The following is a 27,190-nucleotide window of genomic DNA, read 5'->3' on the forward strand; positions in this document are numbered from 1 at the left end:
TATTTTTAATACATTTCTGTATTCATTAATGCAAACTTAAGTTTTCTTCTATTAACCGGTACAGTTAATTTAAGAAAAATATCAAATATGTTCTTTTTTATTTTCTTTTGTATTAATTCATTTCATAAACATTGATTGAGATTCTGGTCCATGCAAATACTGTGATAAATTCTGTAGAGACATGGAAGTTATACCTGCCTAAGGGAGATGAAATGGCAAATCATAATGTAATAGAAAATGTGATATAATATGTAGTGAAATTTTCTTACGAAATTTTAAAGATTAACCAGCAAAACAGTGTATCACCATGCTTTGAGAATTTTAGGTAAAGCATTACCAAAGAGCCCATGTGAACAGATTGGTAGGATTGGTGGGAATTCCCTACATTGACAAAGGGCAAAGGGACTTTCCATTATTTCAGATGCACAGTCATGAAGAAATTTCATGTTAGGGCACAGCATCTGTTAAACATGGCTAGGTGTGTGGTCCAGAGAGGTTAACTTTAGAAAGATAGAAAAGGTCTATTCATGAAAGTCCTTTTATGGAAACATAGGAAATGTATATTCTCAATCTTTATTCAACTTTAAATCATTAAATGAATAACATATGAACAAGATACATTATAAGTGGGTATTGCAGATTGGTACATATCTTGGTTAATGAATAAGGGTTCAGTGGAGGAATAGAAACCATTGTAGGCATTAAGCATAAAGGGATTCATTTCAGGGATGTAGCAGTTTATAAAACTTTGAGAAGGGTTCTAGAACTGTTGTGTTAAAAAATTACTGCCCTACACCTGCCTCTTAGCACAGACAATACTGTGGCTGGTCCCCACTGCTGCCATAAGTACCTCTTGCCTTCAGGTTTCCTTGAATATCCTTGTCAGCAGAAACGGCAACAGAAATATGGTCTATGCCTCACTTCTACCTGCAAATCTCAGGTTTGTAGAAACTTAGTCTCATCTATAACTCTAGCCATGGAAGAGTCTGGGAAATAGAAATTTTAGCTTTCTAGCATCTGTGGTACAGGAAGGCATATAGGAGAATGTGGAAGAGGCTGCCGAGTGCTAGTTGACCAAATCCCCACTGTAACTCTACACCGTTTTCCCAGATACATGTACCACCAAGTGTCACTAAATATTGTTTAGGAAGCATTATGGTAGAAGATAGGAAGCTGTTACAGTCTTCTAAGTAAGATAATGATATGATTTCTCTTGTCTTTGAAAAGGTAACTCTCGAGGCAGCTAGAAATTGATTCGACGGTCAGTAATAATGGTTTAAATTAGGCCTAAGTCATGAGGATAGAGAGGGAGCAACTCAGGAATATTTGATTATTTTATTAACATAATAAGTTCTCACATTTTATGTAGTTAATTTGTTTATTTAATGAATTAAGTACTTATTTAGTAAAAGATTTGCTAAGAATATAGAAGTGATGACGTATTTCCTGTCATGTTGAGCTGATTTTATGGTGATATAGGCATGTAGATGAGCTTATTGGTTCATATGTCTTTATGGCTTAAATACAAATTTGTGTTTATACACTTACTTATAGATGATTAATTTTAACATTACTTAGACTGTGTTCTTCTGTTAAGATTGATGATAGTTAAATCTTCCAGATTTGGTGCTTGTTGACTATATAACACTTGACAGACTGCTGCTAAAGCTAAATAGAGAATAGGATGTATGTATTACTTCCTGCCACTTAATATGTTACAAGTTGTTTAAGTCCCTTAAGTATATACAGAAATTACTGTGTTCCTAGTAACACTTTGTATAGAATAACTGTATCTGTGTTTAAGTGCTGTGTAGGGAATTAGAATATAACTCTACTTAGTGACGTTCTGAGGGAGTTCAACTTGAACATCGGTATGTCTCGAATACATTTGTTTCAGTCACGCTTTTTTTTTTGGCTCCATATTATTTATTTTAAGGTACATTTTCAGGCTCAATTTAATATACCACTCTTCATAATATCTGACCTTACTGTTTACTGAATTTTAATGTTTTTCACATGAGTCTCAACTATGTCATTTTAGTTATCTTCACTATAACATTATGCTTTAATATGTCAGCACATAAAGTTTACTTGCTCTCCTGGTATCAGTAAAAACTGAAGTCACTGTCATCTATTATGGTCTATATCACCTTAAAATAAATATCTTTATAATAAGGGGCACCTGGGTGGCTCAATCAGTTAAATGCCCAACTCTTGATTTCAGCTCAGGTCACGATCTCATCATGGGTTTGTGAAGTAGAGTGTTGCATCGGCCTCTGTGCCGACAGCACAGACACCGCTTGGGATTCTCTCTCTCCCTCTCTTTGCCTGTCCCCCATGTGCTCATGTCCATGTTCTCTCCGTCCTTCAAAATAAAGAAATAAACATTGAAAAAAAATCTTGGGACGCCTGGGTGGCTCAGTCTGTTAAGCGTCCAACTTCGGCTCAGGTCATGATCTCACCGTTTGTGAGTTCAAGTCCTGCATTGGGCTCTCTGCTGTCAGTACAGAGCCTGCTTCAGATCCTCTGTCTCCCAGTCTCTCTCTGCCCTTCCCCTCCTCATACTCTCCCTCTCTCTCTTTCAAAAGTAAAATAAACACTTGGGGCTCCTGGAAGGCTCAGTTGATTGAGCATCCAACTTTGGCTTGGGTCATAATCAACATCTTGCAGGTTCGAGCCCCGCATCTGGTTCTGTGCTGACAGCTCAGAGCCTGGAGCCTGCTTCAGATTCTGTGTCTCCCTTTCTCTCTGCCCCTCCCCCGTTCACATTCTGTCTCTCTCTGTCTCTCAAAACAGAATAAAAGTTAAACATTTAAAAAAATTTTAGGGGCACCTGGGTGGCGCAGTCGGTTAAGTGTCCGACTTCAGCCAGGTCACGATCTCGCGGTCCGTGAGTTCGAGCCCCGCGTCGGGCTCTGTGCTGACAGCTCAGAGCCTGGAGCCTGTTTCAGATTCTGTGTCTCCCTCTCTCTCTGCCCCTCCCCTGTTCATGCTCTGTCTCTCTGTGTCTCAAAAATAAATAAACGTTAAAAAAAAAAAAATTAAAAAAATTTTTTAAAAATCTTGATAATAAAAGCATATGAACAACAATAGTTAGGAATTTAATTTCAGTCAAAGGTAATGTTTGAGCTTCATGATAAATGCACTGTTGGCATTCTTAAAATTTTCTTGGGGTCTTTTTAATTTAATTCTAGAAATAGGAGAATTTGTTTTCCTCTATGTTTTTATAGCTTTTCAAGTAAAAAGATTTTATTTGAGTGGATTGTACTAAATAACAGGTCACTTACCTATTGCTGCATATCAAAACATCCCAAAACTTGAGAAGCTAAAATAACAGCCATTTTGTTTGCTCATAATTTTGTGGGTCAGCACTTGGGTCGAGCTTAGCAGAAGCAGTCTTTCCCTGTAGTCACTTATGCAACCACAGTTATCTGGCTGCTCTACTGGGTTGGGTGATCTAGCTTGCCTTACATGTCTGGTGGTTGGTGCTGGCTGTGGGCTGGGCCAGATTCTCCCAACAGGTTACACTGGGCTTCATCATACGGCACCTGGGTTCTAAAAGCACAAGAAACAGGTCAAGGCCGAGTGTGCAAGTGCTTTTCAAATTCCTGCTTGTGGCACAGCTGCCCGTGTCTCAGTGGCCAATGGAAGTCACAAGATCCTAGAGTCAGTGTTGGGAGAGACCATACAAGGGGCGGGATACAGGGAGAGAGAGAGACCTCTTGAGGGACATTACTGTAGTAATGTAGTGATACTTAGTTCATTGATGAAACTTTCCTGTTTTCAGTGTTTCTTTGTGTCTGTTGATCTGGATTCTTTAAATTTGAAATCTGTTTGTCTGAAAGCTATTCAGTGCCATTTGTTTCATGACTACTTTACTGAAAAATAGTAGATTTCTATCATGGACCACTTTCTTAGAAAGATTAACAACAAATCTCTTCTCTCTATATATGTACATACACACATACACACATGTGCGTATGTACACACACATAATATGTATATATAGTTTTAAGTGCTCCAGTTGGCCTTTCCCTAAATCAGTGGCATGGTATTTTATTTGGTTGCATGGAATTTTAGTTTTCTCACTGTTCCTATTCCCACATATTCAGAGCCGTTAAAATTTGCTAATCAAGAAACTGTCAGTTTAATTGTGATAAAAACGACTTTACTTTCTTCCTTCTCAAATGAGTCAAATAACGAGGGTAGTTATGGTACAGAGTAATTTTTAAATTTGGTATATTGTACAAATACACTCCCATTATTCCTATATAAGACTCATTCTAGGGACCATATTAAAGCCTTGGTGCCAGATCATTAAGTGAACATTTTAATTAAGTCCCTTCTTAAAATGTTAAGTAGTAGTTTTCACTTCTGAAAACAAAGATACTTAAAATTTTTCAGCAGTGTCAGTTGGTTTTATAATTGAGAAAAAACTTATGGTAGCTAATACTGAAAAGGTGAATCTAGGGAAAAGTTCTAGATTTTTTGCTGAACATTGAAGAATTTATTCCTTTTTTAAAAAACTTTTTTAACAATTATTTTTGAGAGAGACAGACAGAGCATAAGCAGGGGAGGGGCAGAGAGAGAGAGAGAGAGAGAGAGAGAGAGCGAGAGAGAATCCAAAGCAGGCTCCAGGCTCTGAGCTGTCAGCACAGAGCCCAATGTGGAGCTGGAACCCATGAACTGTGAGATCATGATCTGAGCCGAAGTCGTACGCCTAACCAACTGAGCCACCCAGGTGGCTTATTTATTCTTTTTTATTTATTCTTAATTATTTATTCTTATTCTTTAAATTTATACTTATTTCTTTAAATACTTAAACAGTATGCTGTTGCACTGGTAACAGAAAATATTGTATGAATACATCACAAATCTCAGGCCGTAAGATAAGTTTAAATTTCTTAAGCATATTATTTAAACAATTTTGTTAGCATTAAAATCAAAGATGGGTCATGTCATTGTATTAGCAATGTCATTAGTTACTGCTTTTCTTTTTTTTTAATTTTTTTTTTTTTAACATTTATTTATTTTTGAGACAGAGAGAGACAGAGCATGAACGGGGGAGGGGCAGAGAGAGAGGGAGACACAGAATCGGAAGCAGGCTCCAGGCTCTGAGCCATCAGCCCAGAGCCTGACGCGGGGCTCGAACTCACGGACCGCGAGATCGTGACCTGAGCTGAAGTCGGACGCTCAACCGACTGAGCCACCCAGGCGCCCCTAGTTACTGCTTTTCTAGAGTGAAGAATAAAGGAGAATTGCTAATAGTGGAAAAGACGGGAAGTTAGATATTTCTGATTTTTTTTTTTTGTGAGCCAATCATTATTTTGGCTTAGTTATTTTGAAATTGTTGAATTTTCAAAACATTTAACTCTATTCATGTTTTAGTTTATAACACATTTCAAATGAAGTGGTTGTTTTTATGATTATTGCATCTTTCATTTTATATTTGGCTTGCTGTTGGTACTTTTATGTAGCTTAAGTAGTTAAAATTTGCCTATAACTTCTAGTTGGTAGACTATCACGTGATAATTAGCTAACATTTATTGAACACTTCTCTGCTTCAGGCCCCATTTTAAGCATATACCATGCTTTGTCTTATTGGAGACTCAGGGGAACACTGTCCGGTAGATGTCCTTTACTGCTTAGAAACTGAGGTTCTGAGAGATTAAGTGGTTTACCAGAAGTCTCATGCTTGATAAGTAACAGAGCTGGAAATTAAATACAGGCAGTCTAATTCCAGAGCTTGTGCCTATGTATTATCAGAATCACAATCTATATGCATAATCGCTAAATCCATAAATCTCTGAAAACACAAAATTTTAAAACCGTTTTATTTAGGGTATAATAAACATATAATACGCTCCACATAAAGTGTACAGTTTGATAAATTGACACATACATACGCGGATGAAACTGTCACCATAATCAAGATAACAAACATACACGTCACCCCAAAATATTTCTTTGTCCTCATCCCTCCCCTCTTCTATTTCTAGCCTCCGCTCCTGCAATCTGCAGGTAACCACTAATCTGCTTTCCATTACAATAGTTTAGTTTGCCTTTTGTATTGCATATAAGTTGCATATAAATGGAATCGTACAATATGTCTTTTTATCTGGTTTCTTTCCCTCATGATAAGGATTTTGATATTCATCAATACTGTTGCATGTATGAGTAGTTTATTCCTTTTTACTACTGAATAGTATTCTGTTATGAGTATATACCACTTACCTGTTGATGGACATTTGGATTGTTTCCAGTTTTTGGCTGTTACAAAGCTGTTTTGTAACATGTGTACAAGTTTTGTATAGATTATGTTTTCCTTTCTCTTGGGTAAATACCTAAATACAATAGGTATATGTTTAACTTTTTAAGAAACTGCCAGTGACTATAGTTAATAATACTTTTTATGTATTTGAAGCTTGCTTGGAGAGTAGGAGATCTTAAAAGTTCTAAACTAAGAAAAAAATATTTCTAACTATATGTGTGGTGATGAATATTTCAGCTAGACTTGCTGTGATCATCTTGCAATATACACACATATCGTCTCATTGTATATATTTGAAACTAATATAATATTACATGCGAATTATATCTCAGTTAAAAAAACTGCCAAAAATCATACCTTAAAAATATTTAATGTATTTGTGAGATAGTGCCATTTTAGGTGATCTACAAAATTTGCATTATATATTTTTTTGAAATCCAGAAAATTCAGAATTCTGAAACCTATATGGCCCTGGAGTTTTCAGAAAGGTACTGTGGACTGCTTAGTATTTTGTGAAGTCATATGGGACTATAAAACGTTTTTTTGATGCAACAGACATTTTTGTGCTTTGTTTAATATAGAAAATCCCTTAGAAATATGACATGTTATTATATAAAACCCTCAACAAGAAATACAGATGATGAACCTTAAATAATTATTTAAATGAACATTCCCTCTAGGAGGTAGACCATGAGTTGCATGTACATTTATTTGATAAGCATTTTCATCTTGAAAATTTTCTGTAATGAAATTGTGTTCATGGGAATAACAATGTTGTGTATGCTATATCTTAAAACCTAGTACCAGTATTGATGGTCTAGTACTAATTATCACTGTATGTTATTTGAAGTGCTGTTCTATTGAAAATTTGAATACATTTTGAGAGGCACAATAAATAGGTAGTCTAAAAAAATGAGCATTATATGATTTCATAACATACTAATTTTGGGGGGACAAGATAGTTTCCATTCTTTATCTTGAAGTCAAATGATCTAAGAATAGAAAGTGTTTGAAATTACTGGAATGATAATAAACCTTAATACGTGCATGTAAATTATAATTTGTTAATGAAGTCCTGTCATATCATTATGACATAGGAGAAGAGCATTGTCTAAGTGTGAGTATAGAGGATCTCTGCACTCCCTAAGGCTCACAAGTTACTGAAGAAGGTAGACCTTAACTGTCTTAACAAGGCAAGCCTGATAGAGATAAAAATTATTGGGCTATCAATTTGAATAAAGGTGTATTTGAACTGAATCTTGAATAGAAGAAAAATATGAACGGGAAGAGCCTTTTGCCTGGAAGGAATGGTAAGCACAGGTACTGAGATAGATGAGTGTGTTTAATAACTCCTGAGGAATGTAATAATACCTAGGGTCATGTGGGTATTAATGGTTTGTGGTTTAATGGTTAAATATGTGATGTGCCTAAAGTAACACAGTGGATGACATAGCCAGGTTTGAAACACATGGTAACTTTAAAACCCATCTTCTTTCTGTCAAGCCATCATGTCTATTTACTATAAGGCCTTCTGTTTGACATATAAGTTGAATTTGTATGTCGAATATTAATCACAGGGACACCTGAGTGGCTCAGTCAGTTAAGCATCTGACTCTTGATTTCAGCTCAGGTCATGATCTCAGATCGAGTCCTGTGTCAGGCTGTCCACTGACAACACAGAGCCTGCTTGGGATTCTATCTTTTCCTCTCTGCCCCTCCCCCACTCATGTTCTCTAAATAAATAAATAAACTTAAAAAAATAAATTAAAAAAAAATGTTAACCACAATGAGTAGATAAATCTGGTTTCATATCATTTTTGCCTTTCCTAAATTAGACATCACGATTAACCCTCTAATACAATTAACAAAAGTTACAGACGTTTTTCTAATTTCCTTTTTGGTTATATTTTCTCTTGCAGGGTTACATTTTGCCATCTGCCTTTCCAGAGTAAGTGGCTCTATGTGGGCACTGAACGAGGTAATATACATATTGTCAATGTGGAGTCCTTCACACTCTCAGGCTACGTCATTATGTGGAATAAAGCCATTGAACTGTGAGTTTGAGCAAATATTCCATATCTGAAAGTATCAGGACCATGTATGATATCTTTATATAATAGCTAATGAGTAAATCCGTGTGGAATTAAATGTCAGACATTCTTGATATTAAACACAGATTTATTAGCCTTTTCTAAATATTATACTATTAACAGTTTGTACATTTAAATGTTCTGTATACATATAGACAGATATGTGATCATATGTATATATAAACCTGTGTATGTATGTACCAATTGTAGCACAAGTTTAATGAAACAATTATTAGGTGAAAAACACTCCCAATTTTTTTTTTCTGTACTTTTATCTTCTGTTTATTTTTCTTTCAGATGTTAGTCATACCCCACTAAGTTGATTTCATGACCCACTAATGGGTTGCCACCAGTGTTTAGAAAACATTGATCTAAACCAGTACTTGATATGTTTAAATAACTGACAAATATAATGTAAATGTTTACAATATTGCAGAATTTGACAATTTGTTAATTTTGATATAATGATGATTGTTTTCATTTAACAATAGCAACAAAAACAGGGTTCAGCTGTAAGGCCTTAAGGATCTTTAGCACTAACTTTGCACTACTTTGTTTTAGAATCTTATTTTTATATCTTTTTTAATTTTTTTTTAACATTTATTTATTTTTGAGACAGAGAGAGACAGAGGATGAACGGGGGAGGGCCAGAGAGAGAGGGAGGCACAGAATCTGATACAGGCTCCAGGCTCTGAGCTGTCAGCACAGAGCCTGACGCAGGGCTCGAACTCACAGACCGTGAGATCATGACCTGAGCCGAAGTCAGATGCTCAACCGACTGAGCCACCCAGCCGCCCCAACTCTTATCTTTATATCTTATCTCAGGTTTTTTCTCATATTATTTAGACACAAAAATAAAAATGTATGGACATTGACAAAATTCATTTTCGATGTTTCGTTTGTTTTTAAAAATTTTTTTAACATTTATTTTTGAGAGACAGAGAGACAGAGCATGAGTGGGGGAGGGACAGAGAGAGAGGGAAACACAGAATCCGAAGTAGGCTCCAGGCTCTGAGCTGTCAGCACAGAGCCCAATGAGGGGCTCAAACTCACAAACCGTGAGATCATGATCCGAAGTCGGATGCTTAACCTACTGAGCCACCCGGGTGCCCCATCTTTTGTTTTTTTTTTGTTTTTAAATTTTTTTTTTTTTCAACGTGTATTTATTTTTGGGACAGAGAGAGACAGAGCATGAACAGGGGAGGGGCAGAGAGAGAGGGAGACACAGAATCGGAAGCAGGCTCCAGGCTCTGAGCCGTCAGCCCAGAGCCTGATGCGGGGCTCGAACTCACGGACCGCGAGATCGTGACCTGGCTGAAGTCGGACGCTTAACCGACTGCGCCACCCAGGCGCCCCTGTTTGTTTTTAAACAAATAGTTCTGTATTATTGCATTCCACAGAATTTGACATAAGGATAAATTTGTGGCATCACTCTTAAGCAACGTCTTGGTCAACTATTATAATGTACTAAGTCTGGTTTTTCTTCCTGTGGCAGTAATGTTATCATATCTCAGTGCCTTGGTCCAAGGTGTGGGTTTTTGTGGTTGTTCTCTGAGTTGATCACAACACCCACTAGGTTGGCCTGGTGCAGACAGATGTCTGTATGGTTTCACAAAGGTCTCATGAAGTGGGCTGGTGTCTCAACCCTTGGAATTTATGAATAGGGAGGTGCTCATTCCTACTTATGGGCATAAATTCAGCTCCATTCTTATCTATATGACTTCTTTTTCTCTGAGCGTGTACAGTGGCATTAGTTTTGTTGTTGTGTTAAAAACCATAATAGAGGGGCGCCTGGGTGGCTTGGTCGGTTAAGCGTCCGACTTCGGCTCAGGTCACGATCTCACGGTCCGTGGGTTTGAGCCCCGCGTCAGGATCTGTGCTGACAGCTCAGAGCCTGGAGCCTGTTTCAGATTCTGTGTCTCCCTCTCTCTCTGCTCCTCCCCTGTTCATGCTCTGCCTTTCTCTGTCTCAAAAATAAATAAATGTTAAAAGAAAAAATTAAAAAAAAAATAATAGAATTTTTCCTATTTTTTTGTGGGTGAACTATGGAACTATGGATGCCCCAGTTGGAGGCTAGAGTTGAGTAAAATAAGATAGCAATATTTTAGATGATGCTTACTTAAAAATATTAATTCTGAGAATTCTACCATGAGAATAGATTTTTTTGTGCTAAAATACTAAATTGAATATCCCTATACAGAAAGTGTACTTGTAAATTTTGTGGATTTGTATCAATGTCACTATTTTTCCTCTGATTGCTATGTTTTCTTTTAGTTCTTATTTAAATTCCAGTTACTTAACATACAGTGTAATATTAGTTTCAGCTACACAGTATAGTAATTGGGCACTTCCAGTGCTCATCACAAGTGGCCCTTCAGTCCCCATCACCTATTTAACTCATCCCCCACCCAAATTTTCCTCTGATTGCTATTTTGATCCATATTAAGAACTATACATTTCTTACCGATTACTTACTGAATTGTTCTCACCCTTTATAAATACATCTTTATCATCCGTTCATTGGTTTCATTATAATGAATATATAGTTGTATTGAAATTTTTAATTGAGAAAAAAAAGTCTTGCTAACTTTTCTTTTTTAGGTCATCTAAATCTCACCCAGGACCGGTTGTCCATATAAGTGATAACCCAATGGATGAAGGAAAGGTAGAGTTTTTTCCTTAAAAATGACTTATTACTTAAATGCATGGATCTTGGTATTTTTTAAAAAAATATGCAAACTGTTCTAGTGCCACATGTATTTACCTTGCAAAGTTGACATTTCTAACAAATGTTGTCCATCATAGACAGTTACTGGTTTATTTAAATATTATGAAGAACAAGAATTAGAATCATTTATAATTTTAAAGAACACAAAAAAACCCTAAGACAAATAAAATGTAATAAGTACAATTCAAAGTTATTTTTGGCATATTAAGATTTTGTGGAAATCTGGCAAAAACTGTTTTCTTTTGCTTTAGAATTATTTTTAACACTTTAATTATACAAATTTTGTAGCATTTATCACATAATGCCTTATGTTAGAGGTGTCTCTGTACTCTTCACTCTTCAATTTTTCTTCATAGATAGCTTAGATTAATAATGTAGAGATTTTTTAATTTTTTTTTCAACGTTTATTTATTTTTGGGACAGAGAGAGACAGAGCATGAACGGGGGAGGGGCAGAGAGAGAGGGAGACACAGAATCAGAAACAGGCTCCAGGCTCCGAGCCATCAGCCCAGAGCCCGACGCGGGGCTCGAACTCACAGACCGCAAGATCGTGACCTGGCTGAAGTTGGACGCTTAACCGACTGTGCCACCCAGGCGCCCCATGTAGAGATTTTTTAAAATATTACTTCACTTTTAAAAATTTTTTTTTTCAACGTTTATTTATTTTTGGGACAGAGAGAGACAGAGCATGAACGGGGGAGGGGCAGAGAGAGAGGGAGACACAGAATTGGAAACAGGCTCCAGGCCCTGAGCCATCAGCCCAGAGCCTGACGCGGGGCTCGAACTCACGGACCGCGAGATCGTGACCTGGCTGAAGTCGGACGCTTAACCGACTGCGCCACCCAGGCGCCCCTCACTTTTTATACTCAAAACCAGTTTCATATAGTCAGTATCTAGCTATTGTTTAGATTTGTTAATACATTTAAAAATAAAAATTCATTTTCCATGAATCTCTTACTTAAATAATTTTATGATATTATCCTACATAAATGCCAGGAAGTTTATCACTATCAAAAGTCAGTGAAATGAAACTTCTAGATTTTGTGAAGGTTTTTCCTTTCCTCAACTAATGGGAGTGGTCTAGCCTGTGTGTTGTATAACACTATTCTTTTATTTGCTACTGGGAAAACAAAGGCATAGCTCTACTGTTTGGAGTTAGCTTGTAATCATACAAATGTACGCTTTGAGAGAAACTTCACAGGAAGCAAGTTACAGTAACCTATATCTACACTTTATTTTCTTTGATACAAGGTACTTGTTTAGAAGTCTTTAGGTGGGAGGCATGGCAAGAGAATTGAAAACTTCCCTCCCTTCTTTCTGGATTCAGTCACTAAGTCATTTCAATCATTTCTTTGCAGTGTCTGTTTTTTATTCAGCCTCATTACGGCCACTGTAGTTCAAGCGTTCCAACCCATTCATGAGTCGTTTCCAGATCAGTCTTCCTAGAATGCTGTTTTAATGTTATTGCTCTCTTTGTTGAAAAGCTTTCAGTGGTTCTGCAGTATCTAACAAGATACAGTTTCCTTAAAACATAGCTCCTAGGTTCCACTGTCTTTCATAACACCTTCACCTGAATGCTCTGCTGAAGCAAATAGTTATTGTTTCCCAGATGTGAGCTGTTCTTTGCTGCCTACCTGCCTCCTGTATGGGAGTCCCTTTGTATGCAATGCTTTTCCACTGAATGCTGTCTGCTGAATTCGTACCCACATTTTGAGGCTTAGATTAAATATATATCTTTCATGATATCTTTGCTGTTAATCCTGACTAAAAATGCTTTCTCTCACTTTCAAATCCATTAGCACCTTAGTTGTGCAAGTTTTACAGTACTTGTTACATATTGCCATGTATTAGAAATATGTGCATATCTCACGTCCCCTGCACTCAAGAGACCCCTTGAGCATAGAGAGATTTACAAAGGTTTATGTTTCCCATAGCACCTGACATAGAAATAGTAATTCCTCAGTGTATACTTAATTTATTATATAAATAAATTACGTATAGCTGCTTGTATCATCCTCACTTTTTGAAACCTGGCATTATGTTATTCTCCTTAGTTTCCAGAGTTAATCTCATCTAAACGTTGTTGAAATATTAAGGTACTAGACTAGTTTATATTGTCTAACCTTTGATTTCTAATAGAAAAGCCCACTTTGTATCAGTGACTGTTCTGCTGTTTCCAAAGATCTTTGTAACATTGTGTCACTAAAGAAAGGCCACGGGGCAGATTCCTTCAAAGCTAACCTTATAGGAGATGCCACCACAGTAAGCAAAGGCCTTGGCTAGGGAAGGTTAGGCGTTAGTGTAAACTTACTTAGGATAGTAACAGTAATGACTGCCACTTACTGAATTGTGCTTTATTTTGGGCACCGTGCTTTCTACTTTATATGCACTATTTTATTCAATCCTCTTAACAATTTGTAAGTTAGTTGTCTTCCCGAATTTACAGATGCTGAGGCAGACACTTGGTGTGATTATGTGTTCCAGAGGTACAAAGCTAGATAGCGATAGAGCTGGAATTTTGAATACTGATCGTTCTGATTCCATCCCCAGAGTTATTGATGTTGCAGAGAGTCCCATTCATAGTGAGTGTACCCGCTAATTTTTTTAGGAGAGAAGAAAATAAAAGGAAACTGCTCAACAGTATGTAAATTAACATCTCTGAGAAAAGATTCTAGTGGGAATTAATATTGAAAGAATTTTCCATGTTTAAATACCATATCTTTTAAGTTACCTCTTCTATTTTTATAATATTTAGGAGATTATGGGGATTAAAGTCTAACCTGTTGACACAGATTTCTAACATTCTTAGGATGTTAGAGCAGGCTACAGATGTTAAAACTTACTATAACCCTCTTATGTTATTAACATCTGGATGGATAAAATTACTTACTTAATGTTAAATGGCTACTAAGTAACAAATCTAAGACGAGAGCTTAAGTGACCTATGTCCTGAGCAATCCCGTGCTGTTTACACTGTATATCAACTCTTAAGTTATATCCTTTTCCATCTCTTATTCCTGAAGTGTCTCTATTACTTCCCCCTCAGAAAATGCCATGTTACATGTCTTAAGGTATTTAGAGGGACTAGAAGGTAAAGGAAACAAATACCAGTTTTTCCAGAAGGAGTATGTATCTCACATTGTCTAGAAAAGAACAGTTTGGGGGCGCCTGGGTGGCGCAGTCGGTTAAGCGTCCGACTTCAGCCAGGTCACGATCTCGCGGTCCGTGAGTTCGAGCCCCGCGTCAGGCTCTGGGCTGATGGCTCGGAGCCTGGAGCCTGTTTCTGATTCTGTGTCTCCCTCTCTCTCTGCCCCTCCCCTGTTCATGCTCTGTCTCTCTCTGTCCCAAAAATAAATAAACGTTGAAAAAAAAAATTAAAAAAAAAAAAAAAAAAAAAGAACAGTTTGTATTAGCAAAATTAACTATACTTCCTGACAAGGTGGGGGAAAGTTTGTTAGCTTCAGTGATTGTCCTTCCAGATACCCCTGAAGTCTGAAACCCACAAAATTGCTATTTCATTAAAATTATTGGGACCGCCCCAGACTTTGTTCATATCCCCAGATTACATTACAACTATTAGCTACCTACTGGTCATTTATGTGTTTATTAAACAAATATTTATTGTCTTCTGTGTACTAGGCAATATAATAGATATTAGAGACATATAGATGAAAATGCATGTGTTGGCATAGGAGAAGGAAGATCTTAGTCTATCTAGAGAAATGGGGGGTTGTCTTACCCAAGGGAGCATCACTAAATTGAGACTTAAAAATGAATAGAAGATCACTCAGAGAATAAAAGAGAAGGAGGTTTCAAGCAAAGGGAATACTGAGATTTGAAAAAGTCAAGTTCGGGGGTTGTGGGCAGAAGAGGTTTGATAGACAGTGGACAGTCTGTAAAGCAAGAACATGCATTCCATTCTGGAATTTATTTATTCCCTCCCAAAATATATTAAGTACCTACGACATATCAGTCAGGCTCAGTGTCTTATGGTGGTGGTGAACAAGATAAGACCAGTCCTTGCCTAAATAGACTAGTATTATAGTCAGAAAATTCAGCTAAGGAAAAGGCCACTATTGTGTAGCAATCCTTCAGATTAAAAAAATGTACAGAGTGCTGTTGGAGGACATAGGAATGGGATTGACTGACATTTGGTAGGTCAAGGAACGCTTCCCAGAGGAAGTAATAGCTAAAACAACATCTAGATGTTAGTAGGATTGGTCAGGCAAAGAGGGAGACATTGAAATGTGGCCCAGGTGGGAAGGCAGCAAAGGTGAGAGAGCATGAACAGAGAGATGTGCTGGAGTGTATTGGGTAAGAGGGATGTGACAAGGGACGAAGCTGGAGAGGTAAGCAGCAGTCACACCATAGTAAATCTCATAGGTCATATTACTCAGTTTGGACTTTATCCTAAAAGTAATGGTAAGACAATAAAAAAGTTTAAATAAAAGCATGTATTTCCATAATCAGGTTTGCGTTTTAGAACTGTTAAAACACTAGCTACAATAGGGAATGAGTTTAAAAAGGAGCAAAACTGGGGTCGGGAGACTGGGGAGACCAGAAAAAAGAACTTTGTGTCTTGAACCAGGAGAGAGGTATTGGAGGTGGGGGAAAGTGGAGAGATAATAGAACGTAATTTTAAAATCACCGGATGATTTTCCCTAATGAGGGAGACTAGAGTTAGGGATGATCCTCCCGGTGTTTGTTAGAGCAACTTAATGAACATTAAGGCAGGAAATAGAGAGAGAGACACAGTGTAGGGGGAAAATAACAAATTCACTTTTGGACACGTTTACTTTGAGGCTCTTACGGCGTTAGTAAAGGGAGCCGTGACCACTGGAATTATGAGTCTGCATCTCATGGGAAGGATCTAGGCTGGATAGAACTTGGAACTTATCAATAGATAGATGAGTAAGTGAGATTATCTAAAATGTGTTGAATTAGGAGAGTTTGTAAACTCTAAAGCACCTACAAATGTTAATTTTTAGTTAGTAATTTATTATGTTATATTAATTAATGAAAATGTACACACCGGACTTCAAAATGGTACTGTTTTCTTTCTCAATAGCTAGTTATATATGTTGAGTCACTAATCATCAAACATATATGTATGTAATATATAATATTAATATATATATAATATATACTGCAGTGCAGTATCCTCATCATTCATATGATTAGCAATGAAGATGTTCAATTATAATTTTATACTTAAAACGTGAATGATAATATTTATCTTTATTGCCACCAAATAAATGTTTCACATAATTAATACCATTCCTAGGTCATGTGGCATTTTCTTTTATTACAGCTTTTGATTGGCTTCGAATCTGGAACAGTGGTGTTATGGGACCTCAAATCAAAGAAAGCCGACTACAGATACACGTATGATGAGGTAATAACATTAGTTTTGCTACTCAAACGTTATTTTTGTCATTTTTCTAGTTCAGAACAGCTTCTCTAAGAACTTAATTGGTGATTTTAGTTGAGGCAACCTTTGTAACACTTTTTAAATATATAAAACAGATAATCACATAGCTTAAAAGATTTAAAAAACAAAAAAATCTCTTCTCCACCCCTGTCTTTTGGCCTTCTAATCCCTTTACCCCTGGGACTAGTGTCAGCTGTTTATCTCGTTGGTTCTCCTAGAAGTATTCTGTCATTTACCAGCAAATTAATAAATGTATCCTATTTTTTTTATTATATACAAGTCATAGTAAACTGTAGACAAGTATAATTTCACTTGTTTTAAGATCCAAAGAAAGGGGCGCGTGGGTGGCTCAGTCGGTTAAGCGTCTGACTTCGGCTCAGGTCACGATGTCGCTGTCCGTGAGTTCGAATCTCGCGTCAGGCTCTGTGCTGACCGCTCAGAGCCTGGAGCCTGTTTCAGATTCTGTGTCTCCCTCTCTCTCTGACCCTCCCCCGTTCATGCTCTGTCTCTCTCTGTCTCAAAAATAAATAAACGTTAAAAAAAAAATTAAAAAAAAAAAAGATCCAAATAAAGATTGATTGTGGTTGACCAATGTCTTTTAAGTCTCACAAACTGTAGGCCTCTCCTCACCTTTTGCCTTCCCTCCTTACTGCATTCCTTCTTTTCTTTTTTAAATTTTTTTTAACGTTTATTTATTTTTGAGACAGAGACAGGGCATGAACAAGGGAGGGGCAGAGAGAGAGGGAGACACAGAATCGGAAACAGGCTCCAGGCTCTGAGCTGTCAGCACAGAGCCCGACGCGGGGCTCGAACTCACCGACTGTGAGATCATGACCTGAGCCGAAGTCGGACGCTTAACCGACCGAGCCACCCAGGCACCCCTGCATTCCTTCTTTATGGCCATTTATTTGTTAAAGGTAGAGTCTCCCAAAGACTAGATTTTTCTGGCTCCGTCCCTCTTGTGTTTAACTTTTTTTTTTTTTTTTTTTTTTTTTTTTTTGCCCTTAGATTTCCTATAAAATGGATAGTATGCTGAGGCTTGATCGAATTCAGATTCATTTTTCATTTTTAGCGAGACTTCTTCATAAATGATGCTGATGCTTTTCTGTTAGGTGGAGTGTTAGTATCTGTGAGGTGAGCAGGCAGTGTTGTTCAAAGCCTAGATTTATTAATGGATAGAGGTTGCAAAACGAAGGTGTAATTCTGTAATTCCTCCTCTACTTATTAACTCAGACACTTGAGTGTAAAGAGAAACTTCTTCTCATCTACTATTTGGTTAATAGTAGTACAGTTCTTAAGAAAAGCATCAATGATTCTCTCATTTTACTTCGATATTTACTCTAAAGGGGTTGTTCTCTAATAATCTCAATGATGACCAATTTGTTCTTGCTTCTAGTTTCACTATGTACTTAAGGATTTAAACATGTTTGCTTGCCCTCCTTTGACGTGTTGAAGTTACTATTCTTACTGATTTTCAGATTGTTCCATTTTTGGTCAGTGAACCTCCTCCTTTTGGTTCCTGAATTCTTTGGTGATAATAGTCATGGATAGCTTCCCTGCCATTATTAACAAAGTGTAACTATTAATTTTGCATATTTTTGTTTCAAACTTAGGATTTTTTTCTTATGAAATGTGGCTCAGTCAGTGTGGAATGGTATCCAGTAACTGTAATCTGGGGATTAGTAAGGGTCATGATTTCTAATTCAATGACTAGAGCTAGGAGGTGTATAAGTGGTTTTTCTTGTTTTTAAGATAAAATGTCATGTCTTCGTATTGATGCTTTCAGTTACTTAAATAGCAGATGACATTGAGAAACTATAGTAATACTTGGAATACTTTATTGATATTTGCGTGGTATCTTTGTAAGCAGAACTAAAAGAGCATTTCCTTTGTTTTCATAGCAGCATACTTTGTGTCTATCTTTTCATAGTTTTTTAAGTTTTTATTTATAAGCAGCATGTGGCTCAATTATCAAGATCTTGTTGAAAGTATAAAAAAATATTTTTAATAGAAGGTTCCTATAATTTCATTGAAAGTTTTGACCTATAAATCTATTTTCTACATTAAAGTCAGAGCAGATTTTAAAAACTAAATTGAACGAGATGATAGTAAACGTTGATAGTTTAAAATAGTTCAAGATTAAATCGAATGAGATAATAGTAAACGTTGACCTGTATATGAGTGGAGCTCTTAAGTTTCAGTTATGTGGTTTTGTGCTGCACTCAGCAGTTCTGCCATATTCCAGTAGGGCAGCTTTTAAAGTCAATTGACCATTAAGAACTAGGAGTGTTATCAACTTGAGTTGAGAAGTTATTTAAAGAGGACCTAGGAGAGTGATTTTAATTTTTTTTTTTTTTTTTTTTTTTTTTTTTGCAGGCAGAATAATATTAGAACAAAAATTGAAAGGTTACATACTTTGGTCATATAAAAATATTTCTCAGATTGTTTTTAAGTGGCTCAGAGGTGTAAAATAACTTTCTAATCAAAAAAGGGTCTCTTCAGATTTTAAAAATCACCTCATTACTGTGAGAGATGGGTAACATGTTGGAGCTCAGTCTGAGGTTTTTTTTTTTAGTTGATCTTAGTTCCAAATCTATGTTTCTGTCTTAGAGTTTTAGTTGATTTAAAAAATCTGTTCTAGGGGCGCCTGGGTGGCTCAGTCGGTTAAGCGGCCGACTTCGGCTCAGGTCACCATCTCGCGGTCCGTGAGTTCGAGCCCCACGTCGGGCTCTGGGCTGACGGCTCAGAGCCTGGAGCCTGTTTCCGATTCTGTGTCTCCCTCTCTCTCTGACCCTCCCCCATTCATGCTCTGTCTCTCTCTGTCTCAAAAATAAATAAAAAACGTTAAAAAATTTAAAAGAAAAAGAATCTGTTAAAAAAAAAATCTGTTCTAATCAATGCAACCAGTTTTTTTCTGATGGGATATTGATTGTAACTACTTGATAATTTAAGTTTAGCTATAGTTTTTTCTGAGAAACTATAAGAATACATTGTTTTCATGAATGTGTTGCTAATACATATATCACTATTATATCATCCTCATGCTGGCTTAAGGAATAAAAAGAATTAAAACAGTGTCAATACCGTATTAAATTTCATTTGCATTATAAGAGGGCTAATGGGAATGTAAAGGTTGTAACATGTTGACTTTAACTTGGAAAATAGGAAAAGGTTAAAGTTGAAAATTATAATATTGATTGTGTATAGCTTGGTGTTGAGATTTTGTTTCTAAAAATGAAATTCTTCACCCCTCTTCTGTAGGCTATTCACTCTGTTGCTTGGCATCATGAGGGAAAACAGTTTATTTGCAGTCATTCAGACGGCACCTTGACTATATGGAATGTGAGGTCCCCAGCTAAACCTGTACAGACAATCACTCCACATGGTAAGAATGTATCCCTTTAAACGCTACAAAAATTGTGTACATTAAACTGTTGAATTTGGATTTTTTGTTTTGTTTTTGAGGATAAGGATGAGGGTTTTTTTTAAGGAAATTAAAAATATATACACATATGGAAATAAAATGTAGCAACCAGCTAATAAACTCTCTAAGTGTATTTACAGTTGATACTTCAAATTTGAACTTTGAGAAAATGAATGGCACATTGTCTTCTGAATATTGTTTGTCCAGTAGTCGAAAAAGTGAATAATTTTGTGAAAGATATAGGACTTACTTTAAGCCTTTCTCATCTTAAAGTTATCACTTGCAAGTTGCATGCAGCTTGTGTGTGTGCAGCTTGTGTGTGTGTGTGTGTGTGTGTGTGTGTGTACTGAAACACTTTGAACTCTACATAAGGTAATTTTATGCATTGAAGAATTATGTCAAAGGTTCCCAAGGTCACCCCAAGTTTGATGATTTACTAGTGAGACTCCCAGGACTCAGCAAAGGGATGAAGAGTAAAATCAACAAAGGGAAGAGGTACATGAGGTAAAGTCTGGAGGAAGCTTCCAATAGCCCTCTCCCAGTGAAGTGACACAGGGCATGTTTACTTGCTCTAGCAATGAGTTGTTACCAGATATGTGGAAATGTTGTCTAACATGGAACCTCATATGAGTCCAGGGGTTCAGAGTTTTTATTGGAGTCTCTCCACCAACACTTTCTGCTTTAGCGCATACCAAAATTTCAGATGCCCAGAAAGAAAGCAGGGATCGTCATAAATTGTTTTGTTCATACAGACAGCTTAGGCACACCGTGTCACCCTTATCAGAATCGGAATTGTGGAAACCATCTCAAAAGCCAGTTACCAGATGCCAACCAAGAGCTAACCCTGCAAGCCAACCTTTCTAGGGATAGCAGTCTCAAGCTTGCTGTGTTAATTCTTTTCTGCGCAAGCTCTATTGACAGAACCTCTTAAGAAGGTCTTATTAGGGTGTTTATGAAGAGATTATGAAGGCCTTCTTTGAGTTTTGAATGAAGCTTAGGAATTTGTATTTCTTTATTAATCTGCATTCTCCAACCACCCTAAGAGATTCTTAACTAGTGAATTTAGGGAGATTAAAGGAATTGTTCTTTTTTGGTAGTATATTGAAGAATATCCTGTAGTATTGCTAATATTTTATTGTTTGCTTCAAAATGATCAGTTCCTACTTTAAAAAAATATTAATCTAAATTATTGCAACATAGAAATTAAAGAAACAGTAAAATTAACGGTTTATCTACCTGTGTCAGGATGGGTTTTTAGAGTTGTTTTCTAGAAAAAAATAGTAATTCTTAAAGCCACACATTGTGATATACTTTACCATTGCTTTGTGGTAGCAGTCTTCCAGGAAAACTGTTTTAAATTTGCAACAGGTCTATTTATGTGTGCATCCAGAGGATAGCCCTTAATGATTAAGGTTCCAGTTTTTCTTAATATATTTTCATTTTTTATTAGTTCCTAGTTCTCTAGTCTTGGTGATACTCCTAGGAACTCCCTTAAATTTTAGGATCTCCTAAGACCTCTACATCCTAAGAATCCTGAAAAACAAAAAGTAGGTAATTAGTTTCAAACCTTTCATTTCAAATCCAGGAGAAAATGAAACTAGTATCAAAGATGATAGAAATATACGACATTGGTTTTGCAGTTTTAAGTTTATCTAAATTTTTATCTTTTTATGTAAGAATGGTGCTTTTTTTTCTTTTTAACTGTTTGAGAGTAAGTTGTTGACATACTGCTCAGTCACCCCCAAATATTCCAGTATCTATTTCTTACAAATAAGAACATTCTCCTGTATCACCACCTTTTGCCTTTTATCAAAAGGGTCTATATGCAGATTATATTCAGTTGTCATGTTTCTTCAGTGTCTTTCCAACTGGAACAGTTCTTGAGCCTTTTCTTGATTTTCATAACTGACAAATTTTGAATATTGTAGGTTAGTTAGTTTATAGAATATGCCTGCATTTAGTTTTGTCTGATGTTTCTTCATGCTTAGATTCAGATTGCACTCTCTCAAAAGGTTTGCTTTCTTTCTGCTGCCTTCCAAGTGGAACTTGTGTTTGATTTGTCCACATTGATGGTATCTTATACCTTGGTCCCTTGATTAAACTTCTGTTAGAGCTCTCTATTACAGCATTCATTTTCCCTTTGAAATTGATAACTATTTTAACTTGTATTTGTAATCAGTAAATATTTTGATTTGAAGGCAGTACTTTGAGACTGTATCAACATACTGTTCCTCCTCAAAATTATACCCTCTGTTTTTAGCACCCATTGTTGTTTCTTGGCTGGATTAACTTTACTGTGATAATTGCCAAATGTTGACTTTCTTGTTTAATCTTGATCCCTTCTTATGCCAAAATCTTAGCTCTTTGAGAGCAGATTTTCAGAAGTGGCATAAAGTTTCTATAGAGTTTGTAGTATCTTAGCAAAGTCACTAGCTAAAATTATTTTTAAATGAATAAGACAGAATATTTGTAGTAATATGTTCTTTTCAAAATTAGAATCCAAATAAAGTGTAAATAAGTTTTTTCTGTGGCAGGTGTGAAAAAGTAGGATGGCATTTATTGCATATAATAGCAGTCTAAAAATGTATATGATCAGAAGTACTCTTAATAAAATATGAATTATTTTCAATAGTAATAATGTTTACTGCTTATTGCTAAGGGTAGGTAACCTGCCAGAGTTAAGTTTATGTTAATAACTGATTTCAGTGACAAAACTAAATACATTTTTATACATTAAACTAGAAAAATGTGTTTTTCATGCCGTAACAAGGTGTCATATATTCCATATATAACCATACTTGTGGTGTATAATTTGGGTGTACTAAATGTCTGCTTTGATGGATTGAAATTTAGGGTTATTTTCTCATTAGTGTCTTCTGTTGTGGTCTCTTGCTTTTACTTTCTAACAGTTATGGTAAATTACTTTAAATATACTAGACTTAAAATTTTGTCCATTTTGATTTTTTTTATATTTAAACCCATTTAATGGTTGGGTATCTTCTTCTTAAAAAGCATTTGTAAGCATTACCTTGATAGTCAGGAAATGATTGCACTTTAAGACTTCTGCCAGTACTTTTATTACATGATGTTCAAGGTAAGGAATAGCTTGAGATGTCCTTGAAGAATTTGTTCAGAAGACGTAATCAACCTAACATGGGGTTTTAAACTCAGAAGATTTGTGGTCAAGCCCTGGTTCCCTAGTTTCTAGGTCTGTGGCCTTTGGGAAGTCAGTTAATATTTCTGAACCTCAACATCCTCAATTATAAATGGGGATAATAAATGAATTTAGCCTTCTGACATGGTTGCTGTGGGGATTATTTTTACTTAAATTCAGCAAATATTGGGGCTACCATGTGATAGGCACTGTTCTATATCCTGGATCAAATAAACAAAATATAAGTGAAAGTACCTGAAAACTGTGATGTGCTATACATATGTGATTATAATAATTATAAATCTGGGTCTGGTATTTATTTGATAGGATAGTACCAAAAGATTTTTAGATTAGAGTATTGTTCCCCAAAATATATTTCACGATACAAATTTTTCTTACGTTAATGAATTTTTTGGTGGAAAAGCATGCTATAGTTGAAGATTAGGAAATGCTGAATTAAAATTGAGCATTTTCTTCACTGTAATACTTCATAACCTTTAATGTGTGCTATGAATTTCTAAGAGTATATATGTATATACACGTACACACATATAGGTACATCCCTATATATATTATTTATATGGTTTACAAATGCATTTATTTTACGTGGCTTTTCACAAACTTATTTGACTTTAGTATCTTTTATTTGGAGGACATCTTGTGGTTCTCTAGTGTTCTATGAAATACACTTTGGGGAATGATGGGCTTGAACTATAACTGAATCGTAAGATAGTTCTCCAGATGTGTTAGCTATTATGTTCCAGTTACCCTTGGATGATATCTTTCATAGCTAAAGTTGTTTGCCGGACTCTTCTTCTGAGGGGCACAGCAGTTATCTAGATAGTAACGATCAGATGTCCAGTAAAGGAAAATAATTTGAATTCATTTAAGATAATTTTTTGATATAATGTTGGATAACTTTACAATGCATACAAAGATGGTTGATAGTTACATTTTTTCAAAATGTTTTCATTCGTGTGTCTGAAATACTTAACAGGTGATTTTTGACTAAAACAGTGATAGCTCCCTTTAATCTAGTTTTTATGAATTGCAGAGAACATTTCTTTGGCAATCAGACAACCTGGAATGTAACTCTAGCTTTGCTATGTGTGAAATAACTTTGTGGAGGTAATTACTATTCTCTGGGACTTAGTGTCATCTAAGGTGAACAAGGTGATTTTTAAGGTGTAAAGTTTTGTGAATCTGTGGAAATAAAGCAGTATTTGTTCCATCTACTGACTGCAAAGTCATTTCATCTTGGTGGGCTATAAATGCTGTATTTCATATGGTAAGCCTAAGGGTGAGTTCCGCTTTTCTCTTTTTACCTGTTTGTCTCCTAGGACAGACAAGCTTTCATAATTTAGGAGGGAAGAACTTGATAGTCCTGGAATGGCTCACATATTTACCCTGAAGCAATCATAATGATTCTATGATTTGCTGGTTCAGGGCACCACAGGATCTCCCCTCTAATCCTGGGTATGTGTGTGTCAGTCAGAGTGAGATTTTTCTGATTGTCACCTTCATCAAAATCAGATGGTTCTCAAAGGAGATAGACGTGATAGATGGTTAAAATCAATAGATGTCCATTAAAGGACATGATATTTTAAAATTTATTTCCTAAAGCTTATTAATTGGTACAGTCTAATCTACTTATTAAGAAATAAACCAAGGTTGGGAAACTTTAATTCTGTTAAGTGTCACTGAAGAGAAAATAAAATCTTACATAAGCAAAAGTCAATACAGTATCTTAAAGATATGACATGGAAAAAATTGTATTAGTCTACCTTTAAGATTCACCTGAAGCATAAAACATTCAATAAATAATAAAACCATACTGCAGTTCTTTATATAGTTCATTACAAAGTTTTGCTCAGTTTATGAATTTGAAAGGACTTACCAGACTCCACAGAGCATATGCAAATAAAGCTTTTATTTCAAGGCAAAGGATATCATCCTGCAGCAGGAGAAACATAATGCAGGTAAGCATTCTGAGAGACGTCCCATATCCAAGCTCCCACAGGCACTTACATGTACACAAGGATCGTGCTGAGTCTCCCTCCAACCACCATCTGACTTCTGAGGAACTCAATTTACCCTTTCAGTGATCAAGCCAGTCTTGCCAAACCAATTAGGCCCATTGCCAGCCATCAGTAAAACTGTTACACTCGGGATTACCAGGGGAGTTTTGGGGTGTTTTGGAACTTGAACAAGCATATCATAACTCCCATTGCCATTGGCCAAGAGTCAAACTACATATTCAGATATCTCCAGTCCAGCTGGGGTGTCTTCACACTCATTAAAGAAAGAACACCCTCCCCGTTTCAGACTAGTATTGTTAACGGTGTGATTCTCCAGTTGGAATCATTTTATTTTCTAGAACATCACCGTCCAGTAGAAATGTAATGCAAGCTGCATGTGTAGTTTTAAATTTATTAGTAACTATACCAGTAACTGTTGAAAAAGGTCAAATTAGTTTTAATAATGTTTGAGATATTTCACATTCTTTTTTTATACAAACTTGAGATATTTCACATTCTTTTTTTATACTCTTTGAAATATATGTACTTTACAATTATACCACATCTTGGACTAGCCACATTTTAGGTGTTCAGTAGCCGTGTATGAGTGGTGGCTACCACGGTGGACTTTGTGATGGAGACCTAAATGATTTTACAATGAGAAACAGAATCTATATTTTGGAAATACTACTTTGATGGTAGTGCATCAGTTGAGCTGGCGGCAGAAGAGGGAGATCAATTAAGAAGCTTTTATAAACAATAAATAATGAAGATTTCAATTGTGACAACAAATGGGAAGAAATGGACATACGTGAATACAATTCTGGAATTTAATCTACAGGGCTTAGACCAATTCTTTGTGGCTGGGTTTACAGGAATGGGGAGCAGGGCATAGTAAGAGATAAGAAATCAGATGTGACAAGGAGGTTTATATGATTTATTAAGTTGTTTTATAATTAACCAGCTCTTTTCAACAACTTATCAAGGCAGTTCACAGGTATTTGAACAAGCACAAGCTGAATAAGCACAGATTTTTGCTGCTCAGGTGACATAGCAAGTAAGAAGTAAAATGACACCTAGTGGTGAAATCAGGTGATCCTCTAAACATCCTGTATATGTGCTGTATTAAATCTCATGCCTTGTTACTTACTTGATTTAGAAAATGGTTAATCTAGGATTACAGATGAATAAATTTTTCTGTAATGAAGCAATGATTGGTGACATAATTTTAAAAATCTGAGTTGGAAAAAAAAAGACTATGCTGATCCAAAGGACTCGTTAATGTCCACACAAGATTAATGAAGAAAGGTAACTATAAAAACTGCAACATTTTTGACTTATGGAGAGAATGAAACTACTCTGTAGCATCCTTATAGGGGGTGGGAAAAAAAGTTTACTTGTAAAGAAATAAAAATCAGACTGGCTTTAAACTTCATTATAAGTTTAAATGCTGGACATGGTGGAACAACATGGAAGACTATTGAGCAAGACAAAAGCTAAGAATTTTGTACCTAGCCATGTTTTGTGCATGACATATAAAAGCTCCAACTTGTAAGGATTCAGTAGATACACCACCCAATGTCCTTCTTTAAAACTCATCCTAGCCACTGAAAGAGTGGTGGTGAATATTGAAATAAATTAAATTGAATTACAGTTGAATAATTGTTTACTTCATGAAGCAAAATGTATACAAGAGTAACCTTTGAGAAAATAAGTATAAAATTTATGTCTGCATTCTCAAGTTTTATCAGTCTGACACTTTCATTAGAACTTTGGGGGGTAGAAGGAGAATAAAGGCCTGATGCTGGCTGTCAGAGCAGACCTTTAACTTACTGAAAGGCCCTATATTTCTGAACATACTGAAATAGTGGTTAAAATTCTGTGTTCCTTGTACAGTGTGAGGGACTAATTTTCAGATTAGGTGTCCTTTTTTTCTACCTTTCCTTTTTCTCAATTCCCCTTCCCCACTCAGTAAACCAGTCTTCTCTCCTAGCAGTCCTTTCCAGTCCCTCGGTCTGGTGTTCTGCTTACTTTGTCACTGGCCGCTTGGTTTTTGTAAATTAGGATGCCAGAG

The 27,190-nt window shown here is 36.1% G+C and overlaps 1 protein-coding gene across 4 annotated transcripts in view; it reads left to right on the plus strand.

The window, feature by feature from the left end:
- The window catches only part of STXBP5 (syntaxin binding protein 5), a 173,560-nt gene that overhangs the window by 40,045 nt on the left and 106,325 nt on the right, over positions 1-27,190 (plus strand). For all 4 annotated transcript variants that reach the window (XM_043592558.1, XM_043592556.1, XM_043592557.1 and 1 more), the window contains exons 5-8: positions 8,191-8,325; positions 10,963-11,026; positions 16,401-16,484; positions 19,782-19,905. In XM_043592558.1, the coding sequence (XP_043448493.1) occupies positions 8,191-8,325; positions 10,963-11,026; positions 16,401-16,484; positions 19,782-19,905 (407 nt within the window). The remainder of the gene's footprint in view (positions 1-8,190; positions 8,326-10,962; positions 11,027-16,400; positions 16,485-19,781; positions 19,906-27,190) is intronic.

Source organism: Prionailurus bengalensis, chromosome B2, assembly GCF_016509475.1.
Source record: "Prionailurus bengalensis isolate Pbe53 chromosome B2, Fcat_Pben_1.1_paternal_pri, whole genome shotgun sequence".
Classification (NCBI taxonomy): domain Eukaryota; kingdom Metazoa; phylum Chordata; class Mammalia; order Carnivora; family Felidae; genus Prionailurus; species Prionailurus bengalensis.